Here is a 27,579-nt window from a genome sequence, read left to right as displayed (position 1 = left end):
GTGAGTGTTCAACATAGGTTCCAACTTGTCGATGTTGTTTCGCCAATTGATTGTCATGATGATGGTGATGATGTACATCGTTGTCGACGTATAACGGGGCCGCTCTGTTGATGGCCGCGCGCGAGACGTAGCGCCAACTTTCTATTTTAAAGCGAGGGAGACGTCGGCGTGCAGCAAGAATATGAACGAACCCGACGGCTTCGTAGAATACACGAGGATAGCGACGTTTGTACTATAAATTAAGGGGGCCGGCACTCGGTGGCGGTCACGGATAGTATGATCGGTTTATAAAGAATGAATGGAATCGTCTTGACCTAACAGCCGACAGAACGGCTGGAATACCGATAAACTATGTCGAGACGGGGTCCGATACGGAATTCGTATGCTTTATCAAGAACCTCAATGCATAATAACGGACTCCTCTGCGAGCCATTTTTCACGCGTTTCCGCCTTCTATATCGCTCCATTTTCAATCATTCTATTAGGTCGTTCCATGAGTAATATCATCTCTTATTTTGTGTTTTAAGCTTCCAAAGTGAATTCAAATAGCAACTGGTAAAACTTACGATTGAAGAAATTTCTGAAGAAAAAGTTTTAAGTGAATATGTACGTAGGTATGGGCTGTATTTTCTAGTTGGATGGATTTCTATGAAACTTTGATTTATTGTGTAGATGTGAAAAGGACAAAGTCTTTTTGAGAGTTGGTTTTCAGGAATTAATTTATTCCAGTTATTTTATATTATGAAATTGTTCTCCAGAAATGTAATTCAGTCAGCAATTAGAAAAATTAGAAAAAGTATTATCATTTAGTCAAATTTTTATTTTAAAATTATATACATAAAAACGACATTACCCATGGAGTGATCTAATATGTAGAGTTCAAAGTGTCTTTTCATTTAGATTTCTTACATAGAGATTCGTTGGGAATTTACTTGTTATCATTGGGTGCTCGCGAGGGAATATTTTTGGAACTCTGTAATTAACACGTTCTTTACCGCATTACTCATATGTGAGTTATGATGTTATCTTGTGATATACATACGTACATATACATATGATCTTTTCTAGAACCGCGTCATGCATGTGTGATTCATAGAATCTACTGTTACTTATTTTAAATGAGCTGATAAAAAACAAAGAAATAATTCCAATGAAGAAAAGAATGAAAGTAACACAAGTTGGATAGAAGTTGAAAAAAATTCTAAACATGCATGTTTATATTGAAGTATAATTAAATAATATTCTAAATTCTATCCATCTTAAAAGTACTTAGCATTGTTGTATCTAGCAGCATGTAAATCATAATCAGTTGTCGGTTATGAGGAACCATGGACTGACTCAACGTTTTACGCTGTAGGTGATTTTGTTCCCCCATGTGTACCAGGTATGGGACTAGCTGACAGAGAGGCTGTTCAAGTCGGACATGATGGGGTGGTTGCAGATGAGAACGTTAGCACTCACTGCTGCCTGGTTGCCATTGGGCGATTACAGGTCACCAGCACACCGAATAGTAGCGATTTAGCGGGTTCGAACAGCAATAACGGTAAGCATCAAGCATCTCCATTCAAGTAATTTTGGTTGAGGAGTGACTGACTTGGACTCGTTTTGCAGTCTAAATTTTTCACTTTGTATTTCACAATATCCACTTTGTAAAATATGAATTAGACAATTAATTTTTCCTTTTTCTCTTTTATTTCAGAATTTATTTCACGCCATTCAGCAGAAGGTAAATTTACCTTCGTGGACCAAAGAGTCGGTGGAATTCTAGGGTATACGCCGTCCGAGCTCTTAGGTCATCCGTGCTACGAATTCTTTCATCCAGAAGATTTGACGCATATGCGAGAAAGTTTTGAGCAAGGTATGACTTCTTAAGACTGAGAAATATCGATTGTACTCGTGTTCCTTATTGTTAATGAGCATCTGTTGTTGCAGTATTGAAGCTGAAAGGACAAGTGGTGTCTGTAATGTACAGATTTCGAGCCAAAAATCGTGACTGGGTGTGGTTAAGGACGTCTGCATTTGCATTTTTAAACCCGTACAATGACGACGTTGAATACATTGTCTGCACGAATACACATGCCAAGTACGAGACGTCATGCTAGACACTGAACTGTTTATTTCACTTATTTCGTATTGTGCAATTGTTTTTTTCTTCTTTAAACAACACGTTCACAACATCCCAATTTTTTGTATACATATGACATAAAAAATTGTGAATGTGTTGATACAAGAGCAAACATAGTCAATTAAAACATCTGTGTTCTAATGTTCAAGGTCGTTCCATCCTGGTAGTGATGGTCAGACAGAAAATGAAGCTGTACCTGCTTATGGACAACCTGGCCTAGATTATTCCCTGCAGAGACACCCTACAAGGGATCCCCTCTATTCTGGGCATCATATGATGCAGCATCCAGCAGCTGTTGCTACAGCTGGTAAACTATTTTAGCTCTCTTAAATCGTGATAAAAAAGATCATGATATTAATATATTCAGTATACTAAATTCTAGTTTGAATTACATTTTTTACTAGATTCTTTATATTTAAAGTTGAAAAGTATATTGTATCAATATGATCATAAATTCATCAGGTCCTCAACAACCTAGGCCGTCCAGTACACAAAATGTTTATCAGGGATATGAAACGACACAGTCGCCCATAGCTTATGGTTCACCTGGTCAACAAAGCGCATCTTCTTCTGTTTTAAGTAGAATTCAGAAACCAGCTAACACATCACCAACCCCTGTGCAACAAGCTTGGGCTATTGGAAGACAGGTAAATATATAACAATGAATTTGTACTCAACCTTAATTTAAAGAATATTTTACAAAAGTTAGGTTATAATACTACTCATTGTTTTAGCAACCTGTAACAGAAGGATACCAATACAATCAGTTAAGCCCTTCGAGGTCACCAAATGGACCAACATATACTCAGTTAAGTAGCGGTGCTAGGACACCAGCTACACAATATCATGCAGTCACAACTGTACCTAACAACCCCGGTAAGCCTAACCTTTAATTTAATATAAGTAGTCTGCAGATGTTCATGCATTTATGGAAATTTTAAAAAGTAGAAATACACAGAATAAATATAATATGCAAAAATATACAAAATATCCTACATAAAGCTTTCATATAACATTAAATAAATGGAACAATTCCCTATTAGATTCTATTCATAAAAATATATGTTGAATGTTATTAATTAATTATTAATTTTATTTAATCGTAGATGAAACAACGCTAAAATGGATTAAAAGGATAAATAATTTAATTTTTGTAGGTATGTGGGGATGGCAGAGTCAGCAACATCAAGCACCTCAACAAGATGGCGGACAATCAAATCCTCAAGTGGCCGGACAAGCACAACAGCCTCATCCTTCCCAAGGTGGACCTGGCACACAACCTCAGGAACTGTCAGACATGTTACAAATGCTCCAAGACCAGGGTGGGGCGTCCGGTTTCGAGGAATTAAATATGTTCAATACTAATTTCGAGTAGCGACAAGAAAACAATATAGCCGATAAACATCTACCTTAAGGAAGCTTTAAGGTTCGAATTTCATTGGTAGAGTCCCGGGATCGCTCGAAGTATCGTAAATCACACTTTTACTCGAGCAATTAATTACGATATGAGAATTCGCCAGTCAGCACCTCACGCGCAAGACTTTAAACGAATTAACTAACTTCACAATAAGTTTATCTGAATTTTATAAACTGATTTGTTAACGCATCTGTTTTACGAGAAGTTTTTATTTTATTGATTAACAGTACAATTTTAACGATCGTACGACAGCGCAATAAATTATTCGAAATTCGTGAATATCGTTTTGCAAAAGTGCCATGAAATGTCATATTGGGAAAATATAATATGGAAAGTGGGGACTTATAATATGCACAGATGGATCAGTTGATGAGATACAGGTTTTAGCGTTTGATATGACAAATAACACAGAGGGATTTTCTGAAAGGAAATTATAATTTATATTTTTAAGTCTTCTTTTTTCGTTTGCTTGTTACAACTGAAATGTAAGTTAGGTTGTATTTAATGAATTATCGTGAGATAATTTTCTTGCTATTTCTTTCTATAAATCTGATTTTGCGATACTAGAGGAAGTAAGTTTAACGAAAGCAGCGTAAATTTAAGACAGAATTACTGACTCTCCTTGTTAAAAAAAAAACACAATTATAGTAAGGTAAACTATATTTAAATTGTACATGAAGTTTCAAGAACGATAAAGTAATAGGGTGGCCTAGAGTTTCATCGAGCTATTATTAGATGGATGTATCTGTATAAAGTTTTGGATTAGAAGAAAACAAAAATGCGTGCAAGATTTGTAATTGTTCGAGAAAAAGTAATGTTTCATTAAGATTGGTTGTGTATCGGACTGCATGTATTTTGTACGATTATTATCACTTTACATTTTTATAGGATTTTAACGCCTCATCTGTGCTTATTAATAAGTAGTAGAAAGTAATTTCTCTCCTTTTTTACGTGGTAGTGATTTTATTTCGAATAAGAAGCTGGCGCACTTCAATAAACGTTCAGAGGGGTGCATTCTAAACGATAAGAGAAAAAACAAAAAATAAGACAAAGTATTTTTAAAAAAACTTCTCAATCAAACTTACACAAATCACGGTAATTTTAATACCAGCTTATCGTTAGATTTCTAAGATTAGCTTAATTATTTTAATTTAGACCTTTGTAATTATAAATAGTGCAATCGTCAAAATCGACGTGGAATGGAAAGAAAAGCATCGTTTGAACTGGACAACAACAATGATGTACAAAAAAAATTATATGTAATCCACTTTGCTTCTCTGTGCAAAACAAGAAAAAAGCAAAAACACCATTTTTAGATATTTCTAAAGAAAAATATAGATAATGTTACGCATACGAAAACATAATTGCATTTATAAGTAACCATGTGTGATTTAGTGCATTGTAGGTGTACATGTCTAGCAAATTCTTAAGTAGATCGAAGGAACAGTTGCAGCATATCATGATGAATTGGGAACATTTGTCACTAATATATATAAAAATTTACATTACACGTATAATTCTTTTTAATCATCCTTTGTCGAAAGTAGCTACGATTACTGACAATAATTAACATATTGAAGTCGACGAAGGCATCAATATGTATAACGCAAATAATTGATTAAAGTCCGAAACATATTTTTGAAGCATTCTATGATCCTTTCTCCTCTATTATTTCAAATTATCTTTCCTTCTTTTTATATTATTAAAAAAGATAATAAAATTTAACTTACCGACAACATAAGAGGTAGAGAAACCGATATTGCATACAAAAATTAATTTAATTTGTTAACTTAGGATTGACTTAGGGACAGATTAGAAATCAAATGCTAATTATATAATATTTTCAATTTATATTTACATAATTTGGTACAAAAATTATAACTTTAACTTCATCGCAGATAGAACATGTTTTTGTTTCTTCCTACTATCTGTGTCAGTCTTCGCTTTAATATGGCTCTTTACTTCGTCTTGCAGCTGATTAAAGAAAGCTGTAGAAGACTTAGGAGCTTTGAAACTGGACTCGTCCATTTTTATAATATTCCGATCCTTGCTCAATTTCTTTACCAACTCTGTTGCCTTTTCTTTCTTGTATTTGTTAGCAACGCTTGGTTTGAGTGCATTTAATTTCTCTTTTTGCTCCATGGCCTGTTGTCGTGCACGTTGTCTCATTTTCTTGTGTCTTCGGTCTCGTTTCATATCCGTTTTGGTTCTTTCCGATTTACCAATCACATCACCTCGTGGTTTGGCTTAAAGAAAAGGAAATGAAAAGCATAATTGAATATAATAAATATGAAAAATTTAAACAGTGTATAAAATTTCTTCTACTCGATATACCTTTAATTTCCTCTGGAGCTAATAAAGCGGCATCACTTATTCCAACTGGTGCCACTTCCTCCATAGTGATTGCAGGCATGTTATTAATGATCCTTATTTCGGGTTTAACCTAAAAAAAAATGTGCAATTATTGATAAGCTGTACAGAATTACAACACAAAGAAACAAATTTTTTTTCTAATAATCTTCTTACCTTTGCTGGAGTGTAATGGAAGTTAGACAAAGCATTTAACTTGTAGAAGACAGAATCCATCATTTCACGAATTTCCGTATGCAATTTTGGTTCCTCTTCTTCTTTCTCATTGTTATCTGGATTTAATGCTTCCCTCTGTCTAATGTACTCATTTTCGTAAATTTGAGATAAACTTTCTTTACTTTTTTCTTGATTTAAGATCAACTTCTTTTTGTACTCTAATGGTGTCTCAACTGGTTTAAATTTCTTCTCAACATCATCCCAAGCTTTGTCTTTTATCCTTTGCTTAATTATATCTTCTAGTTTTAATGTTGTTTGCTCAGTAATTACAGGTGCGGGTCGAGTTGTAATGTCAAATTCAACAAATTCTTCTAACAATGAATTCTGTGGCCTATTTGATGCACTGACTTCACCCTTTAATTGCCAAGGTTTGTCTCCTATAGCTTCCTCTTCTAGCTTTTCAATCCTATTTTTTAATCTCTCTTGTCGCGTTTCCAGAGAAGACTTAATTTCTACATCTTCTTTCAGATCGATATTTTTATTTTCTATGCTATCTGTTTCATCAGAATCATTTGTGAGATTAAATGTGACCTTCTTCTTGGAAGACTTTGGATCTTCCATTTCACTATCTATATCCATTTCACTATTTATACCCATTTCATTATCTGAATCACTACCATCATTTAGTGATTCATTATCATCAGACTCTTTGTCATTCATACTTTTGTATCGTTTGGAAGAATGAAGATTTTCATCTTCACTTTCTGGACTATCAAAAAAGTCTGCATACTTTAATAGTTCTGCTTTTCCAGTTTGGTTGTCATCATCAGAAAGATAATTGAATAAATCTAAAGATTCATCATTAGATTCTTCTTCGCTCTTTTCATCCTCTTTCTCTTTTTTTTCTTCTTTTGTTAAGTACTCATCCAGCTCTTCTAATTTAAAAAATTTGTCATCTACTATTGATGATTTCTTCTTTCTTTTCTTTACATTCGTTTGCTGTTTTAAAATACTTTGTAGCTTCTCCTCATCCTCTGAGGTTTCATCCTCTATCATCTTTTCTTCATTATCTGATAAATCTTCTTCATTACTTTGTTCAGGTTCCGATATAGGTTTAGTTGTACTGATTGGTATTTTGAATACTTTAGTTTTGGTTAAAAGTTTAGAAACATCACCAATCAGATGATCAAGTTCACTCTCATTTTGCAATTCAAGCTGCTGCCAGATCTGTTCTTCATCAAAGCCTTCTGTAACAAGCTCTGGCAAGGCATTCGTATTTGTTTGTGACTGCTGTTTTGTAAAATCATATAAACGCTTTATGGAATTTTTAAAATCTATAGCAATGTCGTGTTGTACACTATAAACAAATGATTGTTATTATACAATGATGTAGGTTAGGAAAAGAGAATATCGAAAGTATATTTACCTTAAAAATTGCTCCGGCTTTTTAGTATTATTATTGATCGTGTTTAAAATACTATTAAGTATTTCTATATCGGCCATTATATAAATTTATGTTTAACTTACTGTCAACAAAAAAATATTTAATTGATAGGTTATACTCTTGTTACAAGTAGCCACCATTAGTAGAAGTTATGTACTAGCGGTTAGGTACTAGAAATAGGTTATGACATATATCGATAATTATTAATACATGCAATACCATTGATCGGTATTTGTTTGCATCACTCGATGTGTTATCGATAGTTATATTTCTCATGCGACATTATCGATTAAGTATAGCAGTGGTTTAAATTAAAATTAAATTTTGGATTAATATAATTAATTCTTAGATTAATATTTTCGGCATAAGAATGATGGAAATAGCAAACATTAAAAACTCTTTTTAATTATCTGCTCTAAAACTGTCGTATTTCATTGACTGGATCACCAATCATACAACATTTCAATTTTGCGCGCGACTTTACACGAATAAGAAGCCGCTCCACATCAGCCAATCAGGAGTCAGCTAGACGAAGTTTTGGCGCGGTTCGTCATTGTACTGTTGAAAGGCATCGTATCAAGAGGTATTGCCGTTTGAAACGCGTGATTTCAACTAGGTAGTATTTTTGTTACTATTCTATTGTTTTCTACCGATTATTATCAGGCACGTTTAACTAATACATATCTTATTTAGTTTATTATGTGTTGTTATGACGAAATTCTATAGTTTTCCGAACTTTTTCTGTTCGTTTATCATCGATCGCTTATTTAAGCGTTAGTGTTATCAATAGCTCATAGTATAAACTTTTTTTGGGATAGGATTTGAGTTGGATTATTTCTTTATTTTAACACAACTACTTGAATTTTTTACATTAATTCTAAATCTTTAGTTATGTTTTGCGTAGATTACTGATAACGTTTAATTTATTTTAAGAAAGATGAAAAAATTGACGTCTTCAAAAGTAAATTATAATATCCCATGTTTTGTTACAGATTTCTCACAGCTTCCAATTCCTCTATAGAGTTGTGTGGTTTCTTTTTGATGATTGCTTTAGTGATGACTTCCTTTAAGCTACTGCAGCATCGATAACAATGTTTTCGCATCTAATGGTGAGTGGTATGTCTTTATGTTTCTCTGGCTATCCAATCATGTCATAGCATAAAAGGTCCGAACCGAGACAAATGACTCGTATTACGTAGAACTTTTGATGAGCATATTAACCACAGACATTTATTATTAATATAATGTTGATTATTGGGATAAAATATATACTACTAACAATCATTTGAGTACCTATGGTTAATAATATGTTCACCACACTTATCTTTGAAATCGGAATATGTATATTTAATATGGGCCCAGAGTCCATACAAATATTGCAGTAATAAATATTGAAATAATTTTAATTGAACATTTTGTCGAAGGATATCCGACAACCAGTATATTTATAATAAATAATCTTTAATTTCATTCCTTTTATGATATATGTATTGGAAGATTTATTACACGACAATTTATCAATTTTTAAAACTAAAATATACCATTATTGAACAATTAATTATTAAATATATAAACTTAATATGTTTTTACACATACAAGTTTGTTATAGCAACTTAATTAATTAATTAATTAATAAGCAAAGTAAATAATGATAATAAGTTATTTTCAATTAAAAAAATTTCTTCTGTTATGATAGTTTCTCTATTAATTCTCAAACACTAATCCAAATTGCTAATTATTAATAGTTTTTACGAATGACATTTGGATCTAGATCAGCTTCCGCAATTTATATTTTTCCTTTGTAGGTTATTTTTTGTTATGATATTTTGTTGGCCCTTCTGGCTAGAGATTTGTTCTTTTTTTCAGCAGCCGGTAAATTATAAGGAGTATTATTATTTAAAATATGCATTGTTAAAGTATATTTGTTTGTTAATATTTGCCGTAGTAAATCACAGAGGGCGTAAGAAATACTCTGACTTTTTCAAAGTCGGTATTTCAGAACGTGAGACAGTGAGACACAAGCATTGACCATCGGTGCTATAGAATTTGATCTGTGATTTTACCAATGATTTATTAGAACTGAATACAAATTGTCTCTGATGTCAAAGAGACAAATTGTAACTACAAATGGAGATAAGATAAGTAAAAAATTGTTTGGAAATAATTGCTTTAAACTCGCTCAAAAATAAACATTTGGTAACTTTTTTCACATCTGCAATTATTTCGTATAATCTTCCACGAAACTTTGTAAAATTTTAATCCAAATCTTCAAATTTAAATTCGGAATTATGTACATACATACGTACATCGTCAATGCACATATATAGATATTTTTTTCATCAATATAGTTACCGATTGATGATCCATCGCCACCATTAGTCACCAGTTATAGCGTTCATGGTAAGAAAGTTCAAATCTTTCAAGAACTCTGTATGATGTCGAAATGGAATTAGTTGCATATTTCAGTTAAATTAATTATAAATAAAGTAACGAGTTATTTTAATCTTGTTTGATTTTATAACCATACGTAAGAAGAAGTTTTAAATAACTACCGGACATTTTATATCATATAGAAAGTACTGTAAGTACCAGAATATTGATATACACAATATCCTCATCTTTTTTACTTGCTTCCTCAAACCAATAGGAGTCTCGTGAGGCGTTAATGGTGTACGTTTTAACGTTACATCACATCGCGACTTTCTACATCCTCTTCGCGATACTGTTATAAAAATTCCCTCGACATTTAATCACGTGAAAGGAATCCTACAACTCTCGGACCCCGAGTTAATGCTTGTATCGACATAGATTACGCTCTTTCAGAGCCGATACAGAAGAAAGAGGAAAGAAAAGGTAAAGGTAGGATTCTAATTCTCGTATTAGTCGCCATAAAATATTACCACGTCTCGGTGGTCCATAGATGTTTAGTATAATGCCCTTAAGAGACAAATTTATTTTCCTGGTAAATGATGTTGGTTTCGAGATATTAGAACTTGAAACTTGTAAATTGATACCTTTAATTTTCACTTTCCACCGTCGTTATCAACATTTTTGTATATTTACGATTCACATATATTGGAATTCAGATATTTGGGGATTAATTATTTAAACTATCAACCTTTCCATGTTCGACCTTCAACTTTCACTTGAATCCGGAGTTTAGTCGTTTATTTGTGATACCATATATTTAAATATTAGAACTGGAAAGCCAGAAATTCCTTAGAATTTCTACTTCTTCATGCATCCGCAAATATTATCCTTCAAATATTAAAACTTGAAACTTGCAAATTAACTGGTTTCTAAATATTGAAATGAAAAGATTAGTTGCTTGAATTTCCAGTTTTTACCCTCCTTACCACCGCTCTTCGTATTTTCACGGTCTCCAAATATTAAAACTCTTAACTTACAAACTAATTGCTTGGATCTTCCGACTTTTACATTATCAATTATCCTCACTAATTATTCGTAAACTTCTGATAAAGATTCTTGAGACCTTTCATTTTTGCGAGCTTGAAATATCTTTTATAAATCTATTTTTGTAGAATATCGATTATAGGGATAATATATCGATCGATGGCGGATCTTCGGCGAAAGGATGCGTGTTTCATGTTTTCACGGTTGATTTTACGTTGTACCGGAACCGTTTACTTTCTCAGCGGCGTTCTACCGTGACTCGTTGGGCACACGAGTCCTTTTCCTGTTTTCCCTATCTTTTTTCCTGAACGTTATCCCGCGATTAGGCGACAGGGCTCGTTACGTGAAATTACGTAAACTTGTTTCCACGAGTTTCAGACCGTATTATCGGCATAATCGACGTAAGCCGTTATTTTGATGAGATTGAACTTCCTCCGACGATTAAACGTAATACTAAGCAAGCCGTGTATTTTATTTAAAAACATATTGCTTATTGGTATAGTCGAATTGCTGGTTAACAAAGTATAGCTTATAGAGAAATAACTATATTATACTATAGTCGATTCACCTGTGCCTGGTCGAAGTAAACGTTCATATCAAAGTCACGATTTTCTTATGGTTTTATTAGCACAGCAAATAGGCCGCATAATATAACGGTACGAAAATAATGGCGATGATCAGAAATTGCCGTATTAATCTGAAACTATCATATGCGTTAGATGTTACTGATAGCACAGTAATGTATAAAAACATTTGATATATCAATATCATTTGAACGCACAGGTATTCCGATAGTCGAGTTATTTACATAAGATCTTGTGGACGAGTTTACAAGTACTGCAATACCAAAGCGAAGATCGTGCTGAAATATTACAAATTTCAAAATATTTAAATAATTGAGATGTAAGGGGAAAAACAAACTTAGCCATTGAAGTACTGAAATTGACGAAATAAAGAGGAACAGGATAGGAAATGACGAAGAAAAATTCCTCTGGTTACTGTTGAAACAGATAACCGTAGAAGGTAGAGGCCTCATTTTTATACGGTTTAAGTGAATTGTCTGGTAGTTTGCGCGTCAGCGAGCAAAACTTGAAATCAGTTTTTCAGTGAACCTTCCTCCTTTTCGTTTTCCGTTTCTTTGCTCTGTTATAGATGTCAGTCCCGTTGGATTTGGCTTGGAAAACGTGTTTCGCATTCCATCGAGCCGGAGAGAACGCGCATACCATTCGTTAGGATCTTGTTTCACCTAATCGTTCACAAAGGTGCGAATTGTCGTTCACATGCACAGCGTTTAGATTACAAAGCTTCAATTACATTGATTCTTACCAACGATTAAGCATTTCTTGTTACATATGTACTACCTTTAGTCAATCCATAGTACAGATTGTAATTTACATATTACATGTTACGTTTGTTTGCGGTTCGTTATAGGCGAATTGTTATTCGACAATTGCGCTACAGAGCGTTCGGATTAAAATGCTATCTCCGGTTAATTCTTAATCTCACACAAATTCTAATTTTCGATATGTAGATACAAATTTGTCATCTGCGGGTGATAAATAAGCGAACGTATAGAATATAAATTGAACAAAATATAAATTTGAATAAATGTAAACCGACTGAAGTATAAATATAGATAAATACGAGTCGAACGAAATATGAATTTAAATAAATATAAATTGAACGAAATAGAAATTTAAATAAATAGATACAGATTGAACGAGACGAAAATTGACCAGCCGCAAATAAATAATAAAACACGGTAAAATATAAATTTGCACGAACAACGCGACTAATTACTTTCAACCTGCACGAACAAAGAGAATACGCTTTTTTCCATAGTCTAGACGCACCTTGAAGCGACCTTACTTGCGAATGGTTGAGTGCTCGAGTCGTCCGCGAGTTCGCCAACGATACTTAGCGCATCTGGTTAGCATTCGTGGCAGCGGAGGTGTACACGTTCGCCGCGACTCGCTTTTGTCGATGGTCTCCTATATCGGGTGACCCGAATAAATATCACGACTGGATGATGATCTAGCTCTAATTTCTTTGCTCCAACGTTTTCGTCATCGCGCGGTTGGATACGCTCGATCACCTGTGCAAATCGATACTCGTGGATTGAGCAACCAAACACGATCAATAAACACGATAGATTTTCATTTTAATTAACTTGTATCTCTGTCGCGTGGTTAGATGGTTGAAGAGGAGGCGTGACGACGCGTGTTATTAATTGCAACGAATATTTCTTTTTCGTATGACTTTTTCAAAATTATAGAAAATGGACGGAGGAACTTTGCACTGATTCATACACGCAAGAAAGTATAGTAGAAGCAAGATATTTTATTCTTTTTTGGTCAACGAACGAGTCAGTGATCTAGTTAGATACATATGGAGGGCTAATTTGTAAAAAGTATCCTGATTAAGCTAAAGTTTCCTTCAAAACTTGTTCAGTATATTATTATTATTATGTTATATAATATATTCGAATATAGATCTTTGTTTAATCATCGAAAAATTACGAATCGATGTTACAGTTTGAGGATGGTCCTTTTCGTATTAGTGGACTGACCGATGCTCTACATGTAGTCCGTCCTTGCGAATCGTCTCACATATTAACTGACCTGAATAAATAATAAAGATAAATAGCCAGGTTTAGTTTTAGCCTCGCCTTTCATTTATATTCGCCGATTGGTTCTAATCCGCGCGTGCCGGGTTAATGTAAACCGCCATTGCTAATCCTATCCTCGTCCACTTCATGAACTGAATAAATATATACATCGATTAATAAACTCCGAAGAAACAATTACAAAGCAATATTATAAAGAAATGAGGTGGCGTTAGATGTAAGTGCCCGAGTAATACTCTTGATGTTCAACAATAAAGTTTATTTAGCAATCAACAATCAACAATCAACAATCAACAATCAACAATCAACAATCAACAATCAACAATCAACAATCAACAATCAACAATCAACAATCAACAATCAACAATCAACAATCAACAATCAACAATCAACAATCAACAAACAACAATCAACAATCAACAATCAACAATCAACAATCAACAATCAACAATCAACAATCAACAATCAACAATCAACAATCAACAATCAACAATCAACAATCAACAATCAACAATCAACAATCAACAATCAACAATCAACAATCAACAATCAACAATCAACAATCAACAATCAACAATCAACAATCAACAATCAACAATCAACAATCAACAATCAACAATCAACAATCAACAATCAACAATCAACAATCAACAATCAACAATCAACAATCAACAATCAACAATCAACGATCAGCGATCAGCCATCAACCATCAACGATCAGCGATCAGCGATCGGCGATCACGCTTCTCGAATGTGTTTGCTTCGCTGTTGCGCTAGACCCTTCGCACTTCGCTGTTCGAAACGGAATGAATCTTTTGTTCGAAACCAAACGGATTCTTTTCTTTGTTGTCCCTCGATATCCTCACTACTCTCGCGTTCGTTAGACGTCCGCGACCGTTGCCGCGTACGCTTTCTTCCGAATATTCGGCGAAAGGACCGTAGGGATATCGATGGTACATTGGGCATGTGGGCCTTACGTTTTGATAGTATAGCGCTTTGTGTCGCGAAGTTATCGGAAAGTTCCGTCGTCGAGTGCCGCCACAGAAATATGTATCAATAAGCGAGAGAAATCTGTGTTTAGATTTCAGTTTTTGGATCGTTCATAAGAATATCTATTGTATTTGCATAATCGTCTGCAGTTTATTTATTACAATTTCATTGATTTTGCAGAATTGAGTGATAGACAAACGAACTGATGCAAGTAAATGATTTGCTTTTAACGAAATGAAAATTAATCGTATACCTGGATCATGAAAGTGGAAATTTTACAAAGAGCGGAATTACTCATTTTAGCTTCTAAATGGCTAGATTGGTAAAATTTGGCATTTCGGTGCGATATATGGTTACGATTGGAATTTGCACTGGAACATTTACGTATAGATCAGGGCTTGGAGTAAATATATTATTTTATTTTCACTCGTGCACGTTACGGACTGTATCATTGCTGATATGTGATACATTTCGTTTTGTACGGTGCGCATACGAAACTATACTGCGGTTTGCTATCAGAGAACTGACGGTCTATAATTTGAAACAGTAAAGCTGAGTATTTCGATGATCGGCTCGTACGATCTGTCGTTACTACGCCTCGGTCGATTCTGAAATTTTCCGAGAAACGATAAACTATTACGTATAAGATACTACACGTATGGTATGCTAATGAATCGATTTTCTTTTGCTTGTTAATGTTGTATTTTAATTCCAAGTACTGTAACGTTTGCCTTTCTTCATATACGTTTTCATACTATTAGGTCGTCCGAAAAGTTTCTTTCGTTTTATAAGGAAATAATAGACGCACAATGTTTTTTGTTTTATATTAGTTTATCGAATTGTGCGCGAATATAATAATAGAAATAGAACGAAATGGATCATACCTAATTCAATAAAATAATATAAAACAACAATTGTTGTTCATCTATTATCACCTTATGAAACGAAAGAAACTTTTCGGACAACCTAATACTCTATAAATATTCGTCCCTTCTGTTTCATAAATGAAACCAGGTTGTAAAAAGAAGGTAAACGTCTTTTGGGCCATTATTGGCTATTTTAACGAGTAGGAGTAGTGGAAAGAAATTTTCATTCAATGATTTCTCATGTAACAGGACTTTATGGTCGTTGTTTAGACCGTTACGATAGGAAAAGCGGAAAAGCACCTATCGACGTGGCACGTGTATAAAACAGGTAAAGAGTCATTAAACAGATACATACGTCGACGATGAAATGAAGTCATTTGTACCGATGAAATTCGAACGGCCCCGAACGAAACGATCGTGTGACGCGGATGAATATGAATTCGTCCTTCGCCAAGCAAGAAATTGTAAAAGCCTCCGAGGGAGCTTTCTATAAATGCATATTTTTACGATGCTCGCGTAATGTTTATGGCATCCGTGAATTATGAATGACGTTATGCCGTATGACAGCACAGTGAAATTGCTTTGCGCTAGACAAACCCCACGGACAGCCATTAAATCGCTACCTTTTATTAAATATTTTCCTTTAATTTACGCTCGTGTTCGATAAATGGGACGGAAAATAGAAACGTATAGATTGCTTTGCGTCGATGCAACTGTAAATATTTGTTGTTAAATATTGCATACTTACATCGATGCTTATAAGTATCATATCCGAACACTTGCTTATTTTTAATCTTTTAACATTCGAACTTTTTTCTTTTGCACCATGAAAACATTTTTTGGGAAAGAAAAAGGATTACTATTAGTTTATTAAATTAATTTATTTATTTAATTAATTTATTTAAATTAAAAGGATTACTGGAGTTTTATGTAAATTCATATTTTTGTGAACGTAAATATAAGAATGGATTTTAAATGGAGATTTATCTCGCCCATTATGCATTTAATTAATGACTATATTCAATTTTAATATACCACTGATAAATTAGGAATTAATTAAAATTTTGAATTTGATTATTTTTTACTATTACCTTATTATTGGTTTGTACGTAGTACTACCACAAATCGACGAAAGTGTACGCATATATATAACTGGTAGTATAATTATCGTAGATGAATAAGCGGATTTGAGCGGATAATCGGATTACGAGAGTTGGATAACATTATTATTCGAAGAATTGCGCACTCGCGATTCCGTACGCTCACGCACCCACCTTTGCAAAATCTTCTTCGAGTCACGGTTAATAAGACCACACAGGTCGGCGTCTGTCTGCGATGGTTAATTGCATCGAACATGCACGAACGTATCGCCTTCGTTCACGCATTCTTATTTGCCCTCGACAGGCACGAAACCTCGTCAGATACGGAATTCTTCAAAATCGCGATTATCTAGTCGAGAAAAGATAGAATTTGTTTCTGCAAGAATCACACATTTCTATACAAATTTTCGGATTTGTCTCAAATTCTGACAACGTAATCTCGCAATAACCTGTCTGAATATAGTATTAATGAAGTTTCAAAAGCTTGGATATAACACAGCCATAAAGAATTTCCGTGACAAATGTTCAAATAATTTCGCAATTGAATAATTTCACTGTCAGTTTAATGTTCTTTCTTGTTACATGCAAGGAGGATTTTATCTTTTATTATTGTCAGTAATAATTTATTCCAATCGTGTTTCGTAAAATATTACGTGGTACGTTAACATTTATTCTTAGTGGTTAATGTGCAATAATGGAATCTACATCTGTAAACGTCATGCATCTGTGAACCTTACGCAGGAAGTTTATTGGAAGAATTCTTTAGCATCGACAGAGAGATAAGATAACCCTGGGAGCACGATCGGTTGCACCTTCCGATCTCATCGGTCGCTCGTTAATCGGTACACCCTATAGAGGCACCTGGCATCGGGTTAAGCGAGTCGAAGAGTATCTATATAAACGCGTAGGTGGAGGGGGCACGGTCCCCGTTGGAGGCCTCGACGGCAGAAAATCGTATTGGGGGACCGTATCGAGCTGAAGAAGGAAAAACCGATACGCAGACCGAATAGAAAGGAGAAGAGAGATAGTAATGGGACGGAGATGGCGCTAGTTGTGGCCAGAAGAGGAATCGCCCGCCATGGATCTGTTGCTTGCATTAGCGGTAGTGATGGGACCGACTTGATACTTATCTACCTGGTTTCGAAACCCTACACGTTAATTTGAATATTCCGATTCTCCACGTGCACGTGGCAAAGCAAGATGGAAGGGAAAAAGGAGCGCTCACCATGCCAGAAACATAGTCTTATACTCTACGTAATAATAGTTTTCATCTGCACAAGCTGCATCTCTGATGTTATCCTGCAAGAAAATCTCAGGTTTTAAGTTCAATGACTAATATCTGCCATCAATTTCGCAACATGTGCGAACACGATCACGTCCATGAAACGAGTGTAGCTCGATTTCACGGGTATATAACCAGACTGCCCAACGAGCAACGCTTGAACCTGACACGCTAACATTTGAAGAGAGAGGGCAGTTGAAAAAGTTGACAAGCAATCGACACCAGTCGCATGTTGTTTCCATCGCTAATCAATGGGGGTCTCTCTCTACCTGCCTGCCTCTTAACCTGCCATCCTCGGTGCAGGGGCAACGCTTACCGAGGAGGCTGAAACGGTCAGGTAGGGAGTCGTGGACGAAGACAGACGAGGAAAGACGAAGAAAGAGTAAGAAGGAAGGAGCGAGAGAGAAAGGGGAAGGGGCCCGGTTCTTCCACCACTTCCACCACGGTTAATGCCATCTCTTTCCCTTTCCAGTCTCTCTCCTCGTTCCTCGACGGGCCCCGGGACTAAAATTCAGGACAGAAAACCGTCCGGTTAGTTCGAGGCTGCTGGCAGAGAACGCGTTACCGGCGATCGCGAGTCGATCTCGGCAAGGTGTGGCGGTTCGTCCGAAAGAGAGAGGAGAAAGACAGGAGAGGAGAGCGCAGAGAAGATCAAGACCCGTCGAAACGGGCATTCGAAACGAGCGAGAGATTCCTCCCCTCCCCGCTAAAGGACAGACATAACCTCGACTCGAGTCGGTTAGTTTGCCTCTTTTTAACTAACTTTGAAACGTAGCTCGGCCTTTCTCGCTCGCTCACTCTCCCTTCGTCCGCGTTTCACTCGAGCTCTTCGCGGAGGATCTCCGCCGTGGAGTCAGTATCCCGTGATGGTTAGGTACGCGCGAATCCACTCGCGCCGCGTCGTTGACAAGTGAACTCTGCGAACAACAAGCGACGCCTTCCTACATATACGATATACAGAATCATTGGAATTTTTCTATATATTTTTGTAGCATTACAAATCTGTTTGTGTTTTCATTTTCTAAACTTCGTGCTTCGGATTACGTTTCCGTTCCGTTTCGTTTGCTTCTGCCTTCCGTTCCAACCGAGTTTCTTTGGCCAACGAGGAACGTACACAACAGTAAACAGAGAAACGCAACCGTGTGCATATAAAGAAACGCCTGGCGAGCGTGGAAAAGTGCTTTGGACTGGAGTCGCGCAGCTGTCAGATCGACCGAGGCGAGCTTCTACTCTTCTTGTTCTTCTTAGTTTTCTTCTTCTGCTTCCTTCGCTTCGACGAGCTGGTGTGTGTCTGCCACAGGATTTGTGTACACCTATAGAAGCGCTACAGAGATACGGTTGTGCATGCTGTATGCACTACGTGGGCCGTACGTACCGTACAACTTGTTCCTCTGCTCACCGAAACCAGCCGCCGCCACCGCCGCCGCTGCTGTCTGCTTACCGAAGACCCGTTGATTCTTGGCCGCGGCTGCGTTGCTTAATTTCTGCGAAAATCGCCGCAAGCTCTCAGCATCCCGGACCCGTTCCGCTGCCGGTCAGTTTGTTTTACCATTTCTTTTCTCTTCTCTCCTGGCATTCTTACCTTGTACAATATTAACATGATCTTTATCCTTTTTCTTTTTTTTTCGAGGAGCTAGTAACGTAATGGAAATTAATTTTTGTTACTTTTGCGTGATTTTGACTGGAAACTATGGCACAATAATTTGTTAATTATTGATATTAGTAATTTTAACGAGTTACGAACTTCTTATTTGTAATTTTATAGTTTTACCATTTTTTTTCTGATTTTGTTTCCTATTATATTTGTACTTCATAGAAAATTAACGTGGTTTTTCTTTTTTCGTTTGTTTCGAAATTAAACAGAATTGAAATTTCATAAACTCGAAGAAATAAAAAGGCGATGATGTGTTGCAAACACTGTTTTTCAAATTTACCATTATTTAAGATATCTTCTTGCAATCGGTGAATTTATGAATAAGTCATTTGTTTCTTGAAGATTAAATATGAATCGTGTACATGTATAATTATAGAATAATGAAATTAAGAAATTAATAAAAGGCATATATAGTATATATCATACATAGTATTACAAATTGTAAGTATAAAAAAAATACAAGTTAAAAATACAAGTTAAAAATACAAGTTAAAACCAAAGGATCCGTATTTTATGAGACATATTTGAATTTATTAATACCAAATATTTCTGATTAGCAAAATTTTACAAATAGTCCCAATGCAATTGCAGCAACTCTATTTTAATTTTCTGTTGATTTGACACATTACTCAAGGAGATGTTAATTGACAGAACTGTTTAAAATCGTCAAGTCAAGGCTGTTTATAGCTATTCATGCTCGTAGTAAATACGATTTAAATTTGAATACACGGCGCTAAGGATGAAACGATCAAGCTAAACGCTATAAATACGATTTGAATCTGAATACTCGCCGCCGAACATGGAATAATCGTTTACAACATCAAGTCGAAGAAATTCGAATCTAATCATTTCCGGCGTGGTGATGAAAGCTACAGATTCGAAAGTTGCAATTCTTACATCGCGATTCTCGCATTAATTTTAGCTGTTCGAGTAACCGTGGTTTTGTAACGTTTAAACGATCGTAATTTCCATTCATCGGAATGTTCCCAGCATCTGATAACAAGTAATAAATGACTTGAAAGTTCATAGATCATTTCTTTTTCCTTCTTCCACGCTTACGATCTCCACGTTTCTTTTAACGAAGTTTCTTTTAATAAAAAATACTTCCTTGTTGTATGTAGAACGCAGATTGAAAGTCGATGGTATTTAGATATCGGTCCACACGTGACCCGTAAAAATAGGAATTTTGATACGATAACATTGATTGTTTAATTACAATAACTACTAGAAAACAGTAATCATAATGTAGTTTAAACTTGTTGTAATCCTCAATTTTTCTTACATTTCAATCTTGCTCTCATTTTAACAACGAAAAAGATTCGTACGATTTAAAAATATGTTCAACAGGTTGAACGTGCCACGTGAATTTCATGTTTTGTCCAGGAAAATATACTATTGCTCGATAATACTTAATGTTTGCAAAATATTACAAATAATAATAATAAATTATTCACGTCGTTGAACATTTTCTAGTCCATAAATTTCATTTTATTTTCATCATTCTAAGAAATTTGACAAGCTGAACTATCGATGAACACCATAGCTGGTCAACGTGTTAACGTAAAATTGAGTTGATTTATATTTCGTTGAAACTTGAGATATTTCTTCGCGTTAGAAGATTATAATTGGATCGAAAATGGGCGAAAGGACGTAGCAGGGTTAATATAGATGTTGAAAGACTGTTAATCAGGGTTTGTACGTTGGATGGTGTATATGTAGCCGGATAAACGAATGCGATTTATCGTTAAAAGAAACATAACTCTTCTTGTAAACGGTTCTGTGTCCGTAGGTAAAGCGAGCCTATTACATATTTACGGCTACACGCGAGCGTATAAGATTTCGAAATGCGTGTAATGCATAAATAAAGAGAACAACCGTAAGAGCGGACAGTATCGTGTACAGTTTCGCGTGCTTTAGTCGCATGTATATCGAGCGGATCAAGTTCGAGCATTTCCAAAAGCGAGAGTTCACACTTTTTCAACGTTTCTTTCGTTTCTTTGAAAGTTAGCTGGTTTTTACAGTTATAAAAATGTACACGTCGTTTTTCTTCCTAACAAATACATTTTATTGCTATTCGAGCTATCTTCTTAATTGTGTTACGATTCTTTGAATTTGCTTTAATCGTGTTTTATTTTCTGTCTAGAAAAAGACTCGATCTTCTAAAGAGATTAGCACGCCATCGAATTATATGTATTAATAACGACCCGTTTAAGTTTTCCTTACGTTTTTAAGTCGGATGTAATCCTGGAATTATTTAAATCTCAATCTTGTTTGAGTTTCAACCGAGAAACGGGTTTTTAATGCTTCAAGAAAATCATTAGCACGTAATTGAAACTGAGAAGTTGTATCATGTTGTAATAAGGGTTCTCTCGTATTTTTCTTAAATTTGAAAAACTTTCTGACGATATAAAAATATGATTGGAAAATAATCCAAAAGATTTAACAGGGTTAGAAAATTTGGAACGAAAAATGATCGTAATTTGTCCTGGAATACAATTCTGTTTATCTTAAATGTTCTTTTATATCCTATTTCGAATATATTGGATATTATATTATTCTCTGTATTTTACAATGCTCATTTATAAGTACTTCGTTCATTTAAGTGTACATTTCGTTTCATTTACTTCGTTTAAGTTTAATAGGTAGGTACTTTATTCACATATTTAATTCGGGCTTAATCAGTTAATTGACTGTAATTAAGCAAAATTTATGAAAGTCAGACAAAAACTAGCGTTAAATACATACTAAAACCTGTTGAATATTAATTTCTTGAAAAAGTACTTGAAAATTTCAATCTCGTATCTCAGGATCTTGGACAGTCCAAGATAATTGTATGGAAGCTATCGAAACGAACAGGTTATGCATGAAAAATCGGTGGATAATCGATCGTCCGAGGTCGACATTGATCCTGAACGTGTTTTTGTTCCGGTTCCTGGGATATTTTCGCTTTAGATCGGCATGGACGCGATGTAGATCGGTGGGAACCGATTCTTCGCGAGACGGTTAACGTAGAAAACGGGTTTAAGCGTGAAAGTAATTGAGGAAGCGGATGAACAGACAAGCCGTTCGTGTTCTTCGCCAGTCAGCTACGGCTGTGTAAGCTTGCCTCGTGGAAAATCGCCGTTTTTGCGCCAGGGAAACGTTATGAACACGCCATGTCCGATAAAAAGAATCTTTTATAGTAAGAATTTCAATAATTATCGTGCTATGCTGAAGTATCATCTGGTGTCCCGATTCTCACTGTTGGTTTGAGCAATGTGTTCGATTAACTATCGAAAATTCTTCATCAAGAGTCTTCATAATAAACTTAATAAGCTCTTCTCTTCGAGAAATATATTTTTCAAATTATAAATTTTCAACTAATAAATTTGCATGTTTTAACACTCTGGAAAATGCGCATCTTTGAAACTTTGATAAGAATTTCAATATTTATCGTGCTATGGTGTCTCAAATAATTAAATCGTAGATTTCCCAATTTCTAAATTCACAGTCTTTTAACTCTCAAGAATTCTCACATTTTCAACCAGACTTTCAATCAAATTTTCAACCAAATTCTCAACCTATCACCGTTTCCTCCCCCAACTTCCAAGCGTTCATTTCTCAAAGAGTCCATAATCATCCCACCTCTGAATAAACTAAAAGCTTCCAAGCTAACGAGCGATGCATCTTTTCTTTAGTCGAACAGTGAGTGATGGCCCTGCGTCTGAGGAGCAGCAAGGATGTCAAGAAGAGCTCGTACTATGTTTGGTACCTGGGCGCTCGAGAGGCCAAGGGGGTGGATGCGATGCCTGGTGCCATAGCTTACCTGCTCGAGCGAGAACGGCTTCAGGAGCCTTTCAAGGTCACGCTGCAGGTGAGCGGTACCATTTCGGAGATCCGGTTTCGTGGCCGAAAATATCGCGTGAAAGAGTATTAATTGTCAGGATCAGAAAAGGGATACCACGTTTCTTCATTAAGTTTAACCCTTTGCGGTCCTGTAGCGGTCCTATAGCGGATGTAACTCAACACCACGTTTCGTATTATAATAACATACAATGCGCACAATATAATACAATACGTAGTATATAGGAAGATTATTGTATTCTTTTCGTGTTAAAGGTATCGAAATACAGGTATTGAAAATCACAAAACACGAGACTGATTTGATTTGACTGAAACGAAAGGTGGAAAATCTGAGATACAAGAGCTTTGGTGGTATAGAAGTTTGAAATCTTGGAAATTTGAAGAGCAGAGAATTAAAATTCTAAGATACTTGGAAAGGCAAGAATTAAAAATTTCGACAAGTTTGGAAAGTCGAGAGAAACAAAAACGTTAAAACTTTGCAAGTTTGCGTTTGATATGCTTCAAGTTTTGAGTTAATCAATATAATACTAGATACGTGAATAAGTGCGTATACCGCTGTCATAGTGATGCCATCCGACTATGAAGACAAATTTTAAATGTCTCCACCGTAACGATATCCGACTGCAAAGGGTTATTACTTGTACGCGTCGATCGGTTGCCAGTGAAAGCAGTCTGCAGGTCGAATAAAAATCACCAATTTATGACCTCAGCCTACATACCTGAGATCGCCAGTCCTCGACCTATTCGAGGCGGTTATCAATTTCCCCGAGAACGTTCACATTTTTCCGCCAAATTCACCTCGAAATAAATAAAAAACTTAGGAAGGGGGTTGCACCTCGAATTAATGACTCTGTTTTGATCTTTTCGAGGTTACACAGATAAAAGCAACAGTTGTGAAATCGAGATATGCAAATGAGTAGTATAAAATGGTCAAGGTGACGGCTAAATTTTACGAAGAATCTTGTTTTGGAAATTGATAGCCACGAGTTTTCGGGGGTGGAGTTGGATTCGTGGTTTAATAGCTGTCGTAAGCCAGCTTTTTTAAATTCTTTCGTCGTAGAAATCCCATTTTGGGAGCGGTTCTTTGTTTGGAAAACAACTTGGATGATGTTGGAACGAGAAGGTAAAAAAAGTCAGTTAGAGCAGGATTATTTTTAGATTTCTTCGGATTTTTGTTACATTGTTTGGTTTACAGTCTCAAAAATATCCGGACGTTTGCTTGTTTTCGATAAAATGTATTTTAATTACAAACAAACGAAACTGAGTACAATACGATGAATTAAATATTTTGTATTATTCATGATAATCAGTAATAAACTTTTTGTATTTTCATTATAGACCTTCTCAATATTATTAAGCATATTGTCACTTATAACAAATTTCTTCTTCTTTACTGTGGTTGGTAAATGACGATTAGGCAAAATCTGATGGATGGTAACCTGATTAAATTGGATTTTGGAAGTCAATATGCAAAAATAAAACTGGTGTTTGTAGGTTGTCAAATCTTGTGGAACTATTCTCTTAGAAATTCTTCTAGACAAACCATTTATCTTCTGATTTTTTCATTTTTGAATTATGAGACAGATTAAACTTCTAAACTAATAGAAAATTTGTTATGTTAAATAACAAATGTAGTAAGAAAACAGTACTGCTATATTAAAATATACTATCATTATATCTCTTAATAGATAATTTAGATTTATATCCTAGTGATTGCATAAAAAGGTAGTAAGCGTTGCCCGTAATTAGTAATTCATCACTGATTTGCATACTTTGGTGAAATTCACATACTATCACTAGAAATTGAATCAGAGTATATGTTGCCTCTAATTAATGATTCATCATTAATTCGTATACTTTGATGAAATTCACATACTGTTACTAGAAATTGATGAAAGCATCGGGATATTTATGAGAGATAGTATATATAGAATTTAATGTGGTCTCTTAAAATTCGTTTCGTGTTGTTTCTAGGAAAGTTTCGTTCCTTGATTCCCCTCGAAACCTAGATTTTGTTGTTACGAAAACGTGCCACGAGCAATTGTTGCATCAGAAAGTTAGAAAAGTTCCTGGAACGATGTCAAGCGATTCTTCTTCGCCCCCGCTATAAATCATTCGTGTGAACTTTCGTTGAACTTTCAATAGAATCGATAGTTTCTTCAGGTGTTTCTTCTTATTTCGTTTAGCCAGAATTAAATACACTGACTGGCTTATGAAATTATTTGAACACTTACAGATTCGTTTTCTGAATATACTACGATTTCATTAATGCTCTTATGGGACCCGATTATGACAATTATACTAATAAAGTTTGAAACAAATCTGAAAATTTACGTAGAGGCTACAAGATATTTGGCGCAAGTGTCAATTTTACAAGGATTCCGAAAACATTTAAATTGGCAATAATAATGGGATATTGTATACTAATTTTTTACTACATATATAATGTTCACATTTGTATTAAAAATTTTGTAACTGCTATATTCATTTTCAGATTGGTTTCAAGCTTCCTGCTCTAATCGTAATAGTCAGATGTAATTACAGTGCTAATAGAATTTCAGAAAGTTTTGCATAATACACACAATATATTCATAAAAAATTTCTACGTTTAGTGCTGTGAGTGTATTAGTAGCATCTATACACGGATGTAAATAAATACATTAGAAGTTAGACTTCTCAAAACATTTCTCAGGCTCAAAGATCCAGTTATATGTAAAGACATTAATAAGTGGTTTCATTGAGCCAGATTAATTAGATAAGCGCAATAAATGATTCGTTGACCCGAATGTTAGCAAAAACGAGCACGCCGCTAATACATCCGGCGCGTTCAATATGGGAAAGAGAAAATAAATGGATGACACCGAAATTGTCCCGTGACCGTTAAGCTGGCATGTTGCTCGACATTCCCGTTGCATGTCAATCGAAATTTACTGAAAGGGGTTGCATGTCGATTTTAAAATCACCTCGTTATTCTTCGTTCCTTACCAAATTGGTCTTGTCTTCCTCGTCCGTACAAAGTCCACGATGAATGATCGCCTTTGAGTCGTCTTTTATTTCTTCATTTATCGGAAGATCCAGTTAGCTACAGTTGAAGAATTTAAAAAACCTTCATGATTCGTATTTCTTGTTCACAAAGAGTATTAAGAATTTTTTTGCAAAAATTTAGGGAACCCGTGGAAGAAATTATCATTATTTCCTTCTTCCTTGGACAAAACAAAAAATATATAATTATCATAGTGGACTTCTCAAAACCGAAGAAGTTGTTTTTTCATCTACTAAAATATAAGAGTCTGAAAAACCCTTATGATCCGTATTTCTTGTTCGCAAAGAGCACTAACAATTTTTTGCATAAAAGAGGGATTCAGGGAAAAGTCATTGTTATTACTTCCCTTTGAACAGTATAAAATATAATCATGGTAGACTTTCCAAAATCGACGAAGTTATTTTTTTATTTACTAAAACATCCAATTAACTGCGATTCGAGAATCTGAAAGAAACCTTTATGATTCATATTTCTTATTCACAAACGATATTAGTAATTCCTTCTAGGAACTCGGAGAAATATAAAAACAGATTATTATCATCGTCCTCTGCTCAACAACAACAACAAAAAAAAATCCTATAATCGTAGTGGACCTCATAAACCGACAAAAAGTCTTTATAAAGATCTGAATCATAGAATTTAACAGGTGTCGTCATAAAAAAGTGTATCTCGCGTCCGAGGAGCTTATCGTTGGGTGATTTATTGCGCGTTTAGGTACTGGCAAGCTTCTCGAAGCTTTATCGTCTGGAAAACAAAGGTGTTCTTCTTATCGACGCGTTCAATCTTAATGGGCGTCGTTCTGCGTAGATTTAGGCGGCGTGTTAATTCGCCGCGGGCACGTTTTACAAGGAACAGAGAGAGGGAATGGGCGCGAGAAGAAAGAAAAAGATTGTTGCGAAATTATGCGAGGCCCCCCTAATTGTTGTGCAAGTGTAATTGCCAGGTCGTTGCGAGAGATCGCTCGCCTTGAGAATATTTTAACGCGCCGAATTTTCGCGATGGAGACTCGCGTCAGCTGTAATGAACAGTCTTCGCGGCCGACGAAAATTGCTCGCGTCATTTTCTCCTTGCCCGATCTCGCCGAAACCGCAGACGCGAGGACAGCGCTGATTATTGTTCGTGCATCTGTTACGATGTTCGTTTCGGAATTGGATTTTGTAATTTTCTTGCCACTCCAACTGCAAGCAGAGTTGTTCGGCGTATGGGCAAAAATGCTTGAGAAAATTTCTAAGTAATCGCGCGTGGTAAT

General features: G+C 35.3%; 3 protein-coding genes across 10 annotated transcripts in view; 2 read left to right on the top strand and 1 right to left on the bottom strand.

Annotated features, from left to right (window-relative positions):
- Nucleotides 1-5,177, top strand: part of LOC117215941 (aryl hydrocarbon receptor nuclear translocator homolog) — a 47,001-nt gene extending 41,824 nt beyond the window's left edge. For 6 of the 7 annotated variants that reach the window (XM_033462510.1, XM_033462523.1, XM_033462517.1 and 3 more), the window contains 7 exons: nt 1,358-1,543; nt 1,700-1,858; nt 1,933-2,083; nt 2,275-2,432; nt 2,588-2,772; nt 2,860-3,001; nt 3,283-5,177. In XM_033462510.1, coding sequence (XP_033318401.1) covers nt 1,358-1,543; nt 1,700-1,858; nt 1,933-2,083; nt 2,275-2,432; nt 2,588-2,772; nt 2,860-3,001; nt 3,283-3,500 — 1,199 coding nt within the window. In that variant the 3' untranslated portion in view covers nt 3,501-5,177. The remainder of the gene's footprint in view (nt 1-1,357; nt 1,544-1,699; nt 1,859-1,932; nt 2,084-2,274; nt 2,433-2,587; nt 2,773-2,859; nt 3,002-3,282) is intronic. The other variant, XM_033462506.1, reaches the window with a different exon arrangement.
- Nucleotides 5,178-5,390: 213 nt separating this feature from the next.
- LOC117215973 (U3 small nucleolar ribonucleoprotein protein MPP10) lies at nt 5,391-7,659 on the bottom strand. The gene is made up of 4 exons (XM_033462531.1): nt 7,495-7,659; nt 6,069-7,425; nt 5,877-5,985; nt 5,391-5,788 (listed from the first exon to the last, which is right to left on the bottom strand). Exons 1-4 carry the CDS (start codon nt 7,569-7,571, stop codon nt 5,418-5,420), a joined length of 1,914 nt encoding a protein of 637 aa, XP_033318422.1. The 5' UTR covers nt 7,572-7,659; the 3' UTR covers nt 5,391-5,417.
- An 846-nt stretch (nt 7,660-8,505) lies between these two features.
- LOC117216705 overlaps nt 8,506-27,579 on the top strand; it is a 37,930-nt gene continuing 18,856 nt past the window's right edge. Inside the window, exons 1-2 of one of the 2 annotated variants that reach the window (XM_033463646.1) lie at nt 8,506-8,621; nt 23,122-23,297. In XM_033463646.1, coding sequence (XP_033319537.1) covers nt 23,136-23,297 — 162 coding nt within the window. In that variant the 5' untranslated portion in view covers nt 8,506-8,621; nt 23,122-23,135. Of the gene's footprint in view, nt 8,622-17,065; nt 19,325-23,121; nt 23,298-27,579 lie in introns of those variants that run through there. The other variant, XM_033463645.1, reaches the window with a different exon arrangement.

Source organism: Bombus bifarius, unplaced genomic scaffold, assembly GCF_011952205.1.
Source record: "Bombus bifarius isolate JDL3187 unplaced genomic scaffold, Bbif_JDL3187 scf7180000007973, whole genome shotgun sequence".
Classification (NCBI taxonomy): domain Eukaryota; kingdom Metazoa; phylum Arthropoda; class Insecta; order Hymenoptera; family Apidae; genus Bombus; species Bombus bifarius.
The sequence above is the reverse complement of the archived record's forward strand: the minus strand, read 5'-3'. Positions and strand labels throughout refer to the sequence as shown.